Raw genomic sequence first — 11,012 nt, 5'->3', positions numbered from 1 at the left:
TTGGGGAGGGAAGGATTTATTCAGCTTACATTTCCACATTGCTGTTCACCACCAAAGAAGTCAGGACTGGAACTCACGCAGGTCAGAAAGCAGGAGCTGATGCAGAGGCCACCAAGAGATGTTACCTACTGGCTTGCTCAGCTTGTTTTCTTATAGGACCCAAGACTACCAGGGATGGCACCACCCACAATGGGCTGGGTTCTCCCTCCTTGATCACTAATTGAGAAAATGCCTTATAGCTAGATTTCATGGAGGTATTTCCTCAAGGGAGGATCCTTTCTCTGTGCTAACTCCAGCTTGTGTCAAGTTGCAGAAAACACATACACACACACAAACAACTAGTACAGCATCAATAAAGGATGAATGAAAAAAATGTTTTTTTACACAATGAATTTGTTTTTCACCCATAAAGAATGAAATTATGTCATCTAAGGAAAAATGGACACGACTGGATGTAGTGAGAATTTTGGGCCAGTTATGGGCTAGAGAGATGGCTTAGAGATTAAGAGCACTGGTTGCTCTTCCAGAGGTCCTGAGTTCAATTCCTACCACATGGTGGTTAAACAACCATCAATGAGATCTGGTGCCCTCTTGTGGCCTTCAGGCATACATGTAGATAGAACATTGTATACATAATAAATCACTTTTAAAATCCAGGTATGTATGTATTTATGTATATATTTGTTTTAATCCCAGGTGTAGGTAAGAGGCTGCTTCACAGCAGGTGATTAAGATTTGCCTCATGCACTAGCAGGGGTGTGGTTTTGTCAGCTGCAGATAGTTTAATTCTGGGGATGGAGGTGTAAGGGGGAGTGGGGGAGCTCCAAGGTGGCTGGTGCTGTCTCCCCTCTTGTGTTTGTGGATTGCTGGATATTCTGACAATGAAGATTAGACTTGTCCCTAGAAACCCGGACAATTTCCCTCCTCATCAGGCAGTAGCCTAAATAGGTTACCCTTTTCTCTCCTACCTAGTGTTGGGGGATTAGAAGGGATTAAGGTGGAAAATAAGACTCATAAAATGTTACATGGGCAGATGACAGGAAAGGAAAGGCTATCTAAAGGAAATTGGGACAGGTAGGAGGAACAAGAAAGGTTTGGTGGCCAAATATAGAGGAGATGGGCTTAAAGCACATTTTATAAGAAAGGTCCTATGGAACTCGATTGCATCTAATATAACCCTATATAACTCATACAATTCTTTTTAAAATTTCTTTATTTAATATTTGAGTACACTGTAGCTGTCTTCAGACACACCAGAAGAAGGCATCAGATCTCATTACAGAATGAGAATTTTGTGGTTGTTGGGAATTGAACTCAGAACCTCTGGAGGAGCAGCCAGTGCTCTTAACCACTGAGCCATCTCTCCAGACCCCATACAGTTCTTTAAAATCTAAAAATAAATGTCAAAATTAGACCCCTCACATTGTTATTTAAAACTACTCAAGGAAAGCAAACATCACATATTAATATCTTTTATTATCAGACTTTGTGAGCCAAGAGACATTGCTTCCCTTAGCTGTCTGTGAGGGATAAGGCCAAGGTAACTTCTTTCTTTGTGAGTAGGCTCATTTGGCCCACCTTTATATTCTTTCCATATAAAAATAAAAGTCCGAGTCCAGATTCTTCTTCTGGTTACAACTGCTGTCACTTACAGGTGCTGTGTTCAGTTCACCTTTATGAACTAGGGACAAAGCAATGTGTAAATTCCATTAAAGCCTCAGCATTTGTGTTGGGGCCCCTTAGAGATTTGCTTGAGGGGTACAGAGTTTGGGAATGCAGCAGCTTCCCCCCACATTCAACATGGTTATATTTGCAATCTAGCCAGAGTGATGATACAAGTTTCCCTTCAAAGACAAAAAAAAAAAAAAAAAAAAAAAAAAAAAAAAAAAAAAAAATTTAATTTAACTTTGAGAAATAAAAGACTCCAAAATGACTTCAATATTGTTCTAAAAACAGCACTGGAGCCAGCAGTTTAAGAGTGGTTTATAAATAGTTATCTCTGTGGGCTGTGGACCTGTTAGTGATACAGCAGTCACAGGTCGCTCAGCCCTTGCTACATGTAAAACAAAACTGAGTCGAAACGTCTCTTTCCAAAATACAGCAAAGACAGGAACATCCGGGATCCAGGTCTGTTAATAAAGCCACCTTGAGACTAGAACTCTGAACTAGGAAAATATACAGACTGTTTACAACATTGCACGTCCTCCTTCCCTTTGTGTTTAATGCTCGCAAGACAAGGATTAAAGTGTTGAGTGTGTGAACACACGCATGCGTGGGCAAGCACAGACAGTTGAAACGAAGCAAGAAAATGTTAATACATGTCCGTAAGGAAGGCTGCCAGCAGCGCTCCAACACCACACTGTCCCCCCTCCACTCTGTCTCCCATCCCCACTCCCTCAGCTTCCCTCGTATTCAGGAAATCAGGTGGGGAGGTTAGTGCACAACCAGTGGATTGATACCCCACTTCCAAGCTCTGCAAACTCCACCAGGAGGTGAAAGCACTTCCCCTCAGTAGCACAGTTAAGGTCGATTAGGGTCCATTCTGCAAGTTAAGGCACTTCTGGCTGCTTTGGTGGCCATGTGGTTTTCTCCCATTTCTTTTTTCTTTAAGGCAAGTATCATCTACGAGTACTAAAGCTTAAGAAATTGTGCAGACTGTTAGGGTTGACAGCTTAATATGCGATCACTGAGGCTGATCGGGGTGAAGGGAGCCCCGGAGACTCCTCCCTCTGACCACTGGTTTCCAGAGCCTAGACAGCTGTGTTTCCGAAGCTGGGTCAGGACTTGGCGCTGGCCCAGGCAAAGAGCGGCACGTTCAGACGGGAAAGACACACGGGCTTGCTCGTGTTCACCTGGAGCTGCCCTGGCTGCTCAGAGACCGCGTGGTGCTGTAGCGCTTCTTCACAATCATGCTGATGTAGGCTTTCATGAGCTTGGCCACGTCCACCACCTGCCGGGGAGAGCAGAGCCCACATATGGTCGTCAGTCTCTACCCGGTTCGAGAACCTAGCTAAGAAGACATCCTCTCACTGCCCTCCATATAAGAACCAGTAGTTTCCTATGCTAAGTCTAGGTCCAGACTGACAGGGAACCTGGAATTGAACACAGTGGGCTACTCCCAAGCTCGGGAGAAATCCTTTCTAAATAAAGCATGCGCCGCCCAACGCTCTTATATGGAAAGCAGTGACTTTATTTGATGTTGTCTGGCTTTGAGAACTAGTGCACCACTACTATACCAGAGTTGGTGTACCATGAGGGTTCCAAAGCTATCCTCAGTTAAGATGGCGGTGAATTTTGGACACCGCATCAGTCTTTATAGGCTACAGTAGCTAACTCCAGGTCTGGACACAGCTGAAGCAGTGGATGGAAGCCTAGTGAGTGGGGTTAGACCTATGGCAGGACCCCCGGATGCCCGGCTCACTTCCATTGCAAACCGGCCACTCTCCTGAGCTAGGTAAGGTCTTTCACCAGCATCTTCCAAGGACGCTGCTACCACTGCGCTCTCAGCCTGGACCATACAAAGGCATCCTCTAAGCTTCTATGTCCTCTTCTGCCTTTCCAATCTCACACTACCCATACTGATGTTGGTAGAGCCACTAGCTGTGGTTACACAGTCCACAATCTCATGGTAGGTTCCTACCTTCCATGGGATTCAGCCCGGCAACAGAACCTTGAGCCCTTTCTTCTCTCTGCATACTTTCCCATCAATCCACTAAACTTCATCATTCACCTTCCTGCCCCCTAGCACCCCAGATGCCCTCTTGCCCACACCACCCCCTTGACCACTCTCTCCTGGTAGCGGGCACCCTTGAGGAGGCCTCGACCGGCTTCTTTATTATCTTACGTGCTCAAGCTTGCAGTTGCTATCGTGTGTACTCAGCGACTTTTCTGAATGTGATTTTGTGATCCAGAATCAAGTATGGCCAGATTGGGGAGGCCCCTCAGCGCCCTCCTGCTCTGTGGAGCACAGTCCTTTTTATCATTTTACTCATGTGTGTTTCACTGGATGTGTATTTGGGCACCATGTGTGAGGCTGGTGTCTGAAGAGGTCAGAAGATGGTTGTGAACCACCATGTGGGTGCTGGGAATTAAACCAGGGTCCTCTACAAAGCAACAAGGGCTCTTAACTGCTGAGCCATCTCTCCAGCCTCCGGCATAGAGCCAGACTGCTGTGGGTCCTTGCCACGGTCACCTCCGCTCTGCAGGGTGTCACCGCCAACTACGTTCTCTCTCACTATGTCCTTTCCTTCTCTTCCCACTTGCAAGAAACACATTTCTGTGCTCAACAGATGGGATATGGATGGCAAGTCTGGAGCCGTGACTTTGGCTTTAGAAGAGGGAGGGCCAATCGTATTGTGCTCCATACCCGGTGTGAGTTATTCAAACGGAGAGACTTGGTCAGCAGCAGCCAGGAGATGGGGACACTGTTCTCCACTTTCCCCGAGACCAGGTGAATCCTGTCTAGCCTGTCTCTGCCTCTTACCTCACTCGTCTCAAAGAGCAGCTCCCTCTCATCAACCACAATCTTGTATGTGTTGGCCAGGGGTGCCCCGAAAGAGAGGATGTGCTCATACTGGAAGACTTCTAACGGTTTGCCCTCTCCACGCTTGTACACAGACACGGCGTCTGCGCTGACGCCCAGCCAGAGCTCCTGGGGGAAGCCGCCTTCTTTGCACTGAGGGGGTAGAAGAGTCAGTGTAAGCAAACATTGGATGAGGATGGTCGGAGCATATCCAAGAAGCCACAAGGCAGGCACCGAGACCAGTGTTTAGCAGGCTATACTGACTGAAGTCACCGTGACAGCATCTAAACAGGAGAAACGGTACCTCAGTGCTCATCCTGGTTGACTTCTGACTGGTAATCGATCGCTATTAGAGTTCTGATGGGTAACCGATTTTATGCTTCTTGAGAATGAATGGGTAAAGGTTTATGCTTGTGTGTTCTTCTTCACAAGGCCGCATCTCCATCGTGAATTAGGTACTTAATTACATACATCTGCATCAGCCACACAGCCCAAATAACACACGGGCCGGGTAAGCAACTTAACAACATCCCCAGCCACAGGGTAAGCCAGGTCTGCTCTTCTGTTTCTAGGCCCATCCCCATCCTGCCTGGGCTGGTTTATCTAGTATCACAGAGGTAAATTCTCCTGATAGCTGTGTGTTGGCTTCTCTCCACAAGTTGCGGCAATGACCTGATATGTGTTCAGTGTAAACACACTTCTCCTGACACAGACTTGCTTGTATGGAGCAATGGGAGGAAAACAAGAGCCTGTGTAGGGAACAGCAACCCAGGAATGATCGGAATCAGAGCATAAATGGGTGCTGTAAACTAGGTGCACTGAACGGCATGTGTGTAAGGGCAATGTGTCTCATTTACACATCAGAGCGGTGGCTCTCAACCTTCCTAATGCTGCGACCCTTTGATGCAGTCAGTGTTCTGGTGACCCTCAGCCATAACATTATTCTTGTCAGTACTTCGTAACTGTAATAACAGTTATGAATTGTATGTAAATATGAGGGGTCTTGACCCACAGCTTGAGAACCGCTGCATCAGAACAAACATAACCAAACCAACCCACCTACCACACCCAGGCCAGCATCCTCCTAGAAGCAACGTGAGTATCTCAGAATAAGATGCTTAGACTTTTATATAAAGCTTCATCTTAGTCATCAAAGACCACATTAGATTGCTGCAGCTGCAAGAAATCTAGAAGCGCATCTGTAAAGGGCTTGGGAAACTTGTCTGTTTGGAACAGGAGGGAATGTCTCACGCGCTTACACATCGTGACTGGCAGAGGCCTTGTGGTCTCTGGCACTGACTAAACCCTCCACATCTGCAAAGAGAGCACCCAAGGGAGATGGCCGGATTTGACATGCAGGCCTGTTTGACGAGTATTGCTTTGATCTACACCACTGGGCAAACTTCCTTCCAGTCAGTGGTCTGAAATAAAGACGTAAGGACTTAATACCGGGTCGCGGCTGTGGCTAAACTGCAGCAATGAAACCACGATTCCACTCTACAAGATGCCTGCCGTTCCTTCAAGCGGATCATCACAAGGACCAGAGAAAGGAAGTGCGAGCTCAGCACGTCCGCCCTGGTCTCTACAACCCGGAATGTTCTGGAGCCTGAAACAGCCTTAACTGCTGACAGAAGATATTTGGGTGGAGCCTGGGGACATAGCTCAGGGGTAAAGTGCTTGCCTCTCTGCACCAGAGCCTGGGTTTAATACCCAGAATGCCAATAAGGAAGTTAACACATCTTTTAAAAAGGTGGATCTTACTGCCTGGCGGTGTTAGCACACGCCTTTAATCCCAGTAGAGGCAGATGAATCTCTGAGTTCCAGGGCAGCACGTGGGAGGTGGACAAAGGGGTTCAAGACCACCTTCAATTACAGAGCAAGTCTGAGCCAGCTGAGCAGATGTTAACTTAGCCCAATGACAGAAACCAGCCAGCCATACACACCAGGGAGGTCATCCTGTCACCACTCTATTATAGAAATACTGACTACAAAGGAACAGAAAACAGACTGTGAGGAGGGCTGACAATACGGTTCAGTGGAGAAGGTACTTGTCTACAAAACCTGACTGCCCCAGTTCATTGACCTTTGCCCTCTTCCAGATCTCACACACACACACACACACACACACACACACACACACACGAAGACAAAAACAAAAATTACTTAAGAAAACACAAGTACCAGAGAGACTCTTAGGACTCAAAGGGAGGGACCCTAGATAAAAAGCCCTACAGTGGGGAGAGGGAACTTGTAGAGCCCACCTCCAGCAGAGAGACAGGGTATCAAGTGAGGGATGGGATTGCGATCCCATAGTGAAAACTCTGACCCATAATTCTTCCTGTCTGAAAGAACTGCAGGGATGGAAACGGAGAAGAGACTGAGGAAAAGAAGGTCCAGTGACAACAGGCCTAAAGTGTGATCCAGCTCAAGAGGAGAGGCCCTAAGGCCTGATACCATTACTGAGGCTATGGGGTGCTCATAAAAATGGACCTATCATGACTGCCCTCCAAAAGACCCAACAAGCAGCTGAAAGAGTCAGATGCAGACATGTGCACCCAACCAATGGACAGAAGCTGCTGACCCCTGTGGTTGAATTAGGGAAAAGCTGGAGGAAGCTAAGGAGGAAGGCAATCTCAACCTGGAACCCCAAGATCTCTCAGACACTGGATCACCAACTAGGCAGCATACACCACATATGAGGCCTCCAACACATATACAGAAGAGGACTCCCGGGTCTGGGTTCAGTCAGAGAAGATGGACCTAACCCTCAAGAGATTGGAGGCCCCAGGAAGTTTAGAAGTCTGGTTGGGTAGGGGTGGGTGGGGACATCCTCTTGGAGACAGGGGATGGGGGTATGGGATGTGGAACAGTCAGAGGGTGGACTGGGAGGGGGATAAAATCTGGAGTGTAAAAAAAAAAAAAAAAAAAGGGGTTGGGGATTTAGCTCAGTGGTAGAGCGCTTGCCTAGGAAGCGCAAGGCCCTGGGTTCGGTCCCCAGCTCCAAAAAAAAAAGAAAAGAGAAGAAAAAGAAAAAAAACAAACAAACAAACAAAAAAAACAAAAATCAAAACAGAACCCCTCTGGGACATGAGGACGCTAATGGTGAGGCTCGAAGGGCACAGAGCCAAGTGGTCCCTCTTGTCCCTTCTCCCGCATGACCCTAGGAAGGTTCGGGTTCTGACACAGCTTGGTCAGGACACAGCACCTGTATGCTCACAGTGCAGCACTACGGCAGCCAGCTCTCACCTCCACGTCGAAGAGTGTTGATCCATAACCAGGCCACTCCTTGATCAAGGCCATATACTTGGCCATGGCTTGTTCCTGGCTCACTCCCTGCAGTTTCTTCCACTTGTCTATGATGCTGGCTCGAGCCGAGCAGATCTCCTCCTTAATCCACATGTCCAGCATCTGCTCCTCCTCCACCTTCTGCCGAGCCACCGTCCCGGTTCGGAAGCTCCTTCGCAGTGTCCCCTCCAGGAAGCTGGTCCGCCTCTTCTCCAGGCGTTCGTACGGGGTGAAGGTTTTGGTTGACTGACTGATGCGAGCTTTGAGTCTCTGCAGAGAATAGACCTCCTCGAGGGGTGGGACTGAGGTGTGCAGGGTATAGTCGCCCTGCAGGTACTGGAGTCTCAAGGCAGCCAGCACTTGGAGGCTTTCCTCAGGGGCTGGGTGGTGGCCATGGATGACTGCTTCATGGGCCTGTAAGGAGGTGACAGACAGCGACAGGGTCAGGAAACCTCTCTGTACAGAAGGCCGTAAGGCCAGTCACTCATGCCATGCAGACTGTACCCCAGCCTTCCTTTAAGCTTACATTCCTCCCCCGCAAAGCACCCTCCTACCCCCACACTTCAAGTTGGATTTCTCCTAACAAAGCACAGCCCACTGCTTCAAAGCCAAATCCCTCCCCTTCATGGGTGTCCTCTAACCCTGGAGTATCTGTTACCCCCCGCCCCCAGTCTCTTGGCAGTGATTTTTTTTTTTTCCTTTTCTTCTTCTTTTTACAATCCACTTTACATCCTGATCGCTGTCCCTCTCACAGTTCCAGTCCCCTCTTCCTCTGAGAGAGTGGAGGCCCTGCCTGAGGATCCCCTGACTCAGGCACATCAAGTCTCCCGGCAGCGGTGTTTAGACTGAGCATGTATGGTTTCATTCTACAGAGTGAGTGGCTAGTTTTTCCTTGCTGGCAAGTCTACTACCATGGCCAATCCTACAGACTTTAGCAGTTCATTTATATGCTGTAGCAATGGGTTTTCTCTCTCGCCTCCAACAAAGGAAAAGAATCTGTTTCTCAAAGTTCCTTTTACCTGTTCAAACATAAATGCAAACTCCACGCTGTCTTTTGGCATGCTGTCGGTGTCCAGGAAGCAATAAAGTTTGAAGTAGAATTTCCATGGTGCGTCTCCAGCTTCTGACGTGGCAGCCAGCCTACAGGCAGAAGCCACAAAAGATTCAGAGCAAAACTAGACATGGGCCCCTGGTAACCCACAGAGGGCTGATTTTGCATAGCTCACTCTGAGGATGAAGACCTCCTACCCTTGGTGGTAGTGGTATGATGGGGCAGACAGGACAGGAAGGGCTGTCACACAAACAAAATAGCAAGGCAGTACTTGTCAGCGTGGCCTTTAGTGACTCTCAATTATGTTTTCTTAGTCGAAATCCCTACGAGGATTCAGGGGGCTGCATTCACATGCCAAGCATACACAGGGATTAGAGACCAGACACTGAAGGATGTCCGCCCAGGGGAAACCTCATACAGTAGGCAAGAGAGGCAGTTTGAAGAGTTGGGGTGTTGGCTTGAGTCCTGCAGCCCCATTTCAAAGTTTATCGGGAATAACTGAAACCCCATCAGTTCTAGGAGACAACGAATCCAGGGGCTGAGAGGGAGAGACCGGGGTGATGGGCTGAGGGTGAGACAGACAGATCAACCTTGAGACCACTGCTCTGTCTGCGAGTCAGGACAGACAGGTGACAGAGAGGAAAAGGTAAATAGATTAACAGGGGTTAAATAAAACCAACGCAAAAATACACCGAGGCCAAACAGGGAGCGTCAAATGCTCTTCCAGCATCTTGAAGGAGAACTTACTTTTCAAACTTTGCCAGGACATCAGCCACGATAGTCCGGCTTTCGATGGCCTTGTCCACCTGTCCATTGTACTCAAACAAGGCAAACATATTTCTGCTGTCCTCCATGGCGAGGCCCCGGATCAACTTCTCCACCACCTGGAAGACATATTTGGAGGCTCTCAGTTCAGATGTCGCCGTGTGGCTTCATCTGCTACTCAGAGGGAGTGGCTGGTGTGACAGGGTCCACATGGCCCTGAGGCTGTCACCTCCTCTTTGACCCCAGAGACTAAGTATGTCTGTTTTCCTCTTACTGTCTCGGTAAACTTAGCTTTGACTTTCTTCTTGTTCCACCATCCCCCGGGGGAGGGGAGTGGAAAGGAGGAACACTAACCTACTTTTTTCCTTGTTTGCAAAGCCCCAGTGGTTAGAAAAATAAATGAGATCCCTAAGCCCCAGCTCTCGTTTGATATATTGATGAGCCCCGAGAAACAATACTGACTTCTGGTGAGGATTCCTTAAAAAAAGCCTCCCAAGGCTTTATTAGCAACGCCACCATCATCCCAAGCTTTCATTGGGCTTGACTTAAAAGCACAAGGGAAAAGGCGCTCTTCTGATGTGGTATTGTCCACATTCACAGAGACTCACACACAGAGACACCCAGTGGCCAGAGAAGACACTCGACACACCCTTCTTGAAGTGTTTCCCAGCAGATCTAGACACGTTCAAGATGCAGGAGATTGTGTCTCAGAGGCATTGGCTTAAGTTGAGCCTTCCATTTCCATGTACCTGCACCTCCACTGTGTGCGTGTGCTTGGCTGTACTGACTTCCTTGTTTGTCCGGTGGATATGCTGAGCATAAGCGCCCATTTGGTTATGTGCAACCTCGGTGCCACAGGAGTATGGGGCCTGTGTAAGCATCAAGCACAAGGTGACTCCTGGCGTTCCCTACCTCCCCGGCTGTGGTGTGCGAGTTGATGGTGATCTTGCAGGAACCTCCACCATGGCAGTACACCGTGGATGTCATTTCCTGCCGGTGGATCAGAGCTTCAATTTCATCTCGGGAAGGCACAAACTCTCTGCATTTGGTTTTCTTAAGAGATTCGTAGATAAACAGGGCATATTTTTCCATCTCGGTTCCTGGGAACTGTTCCCGTATCCTGGGAAACAAAGGTGAATGTGAACTGTGGATAGACACAGGCTGGCTAGGGGGAGCTGGGCTGTGGGGAGGGTTTGGCAGGGGAGGTTGGGAGGCTGCCCCCTAGTGGTGACAGCAGCAAATGGCAGTGTCTTCCTGACAGGTCCAGCTTCAAACATGGAAAAAGAACCTACATTGGGGTTACTCTGCCGTCAGTTTTTTATGTGGTACCACTAATACCCAAAATTATGATGCCCTGGGCCATGGCCTTGAATTCAAAAAGATCTGCCC

The 11,012-nt window shown here is 48.3% G+C and overlaps 1 protein-coding gene across 6 annotated transcripts in view; it reads right to left on the bottom strand.

Moving 5' to 3' along the window:
• The window catches only part of Myo10 (myosin X), a 202,235-nt gene continuing 191,223 nt past the window's right edge, over positions 1-11,012 (bottom strand). For all 6 annotated transcript variants that reach the window (NM_001401822.1, XM_087621816.1, XM_087621818.1 and 3 more), the window contains 6 exon segments: positions 1-2,950; positions 4,484-4,675; positions 7,769-8,221; positions 8,827-8,947; positions 9,606-9,742; positions 10,536-10,743. In NM_001401822.1, coding sequence (NP_001388751.1) covers positions 2,849-2,950; positions 4,484-4,675; positions 7,769-8,221; positions 8,827-8,947; positions 9,606-9,742; positions 10,536-10,743 — 1,213 coding nt within the window. In that variant the 3' untranslated portion in view covers positions 1-2,848.

The sequence above is a fragment of the Rattus norvegicus genome, chromosome 2 (genome assembly GCF_021556685.1).
Source record: "Rattus norvegicus strain SHRSP/BbbUtx chromosome 2, alternate assembly SHRSP_T2T, whole genome shotgun sequence".
In the NCBI taxonomy this organism is placed as follows: Eukaryota; Metazoa; Chordata; class Mammalia; order Rodentia; family Muridae; genus Rattus; species Rattus norvegicus.
The sequence above is the reverse complement of the archived record's forward strand: the minus strand, read 5'-3'. Positions and strand labels throughout refer to the sequence as shown.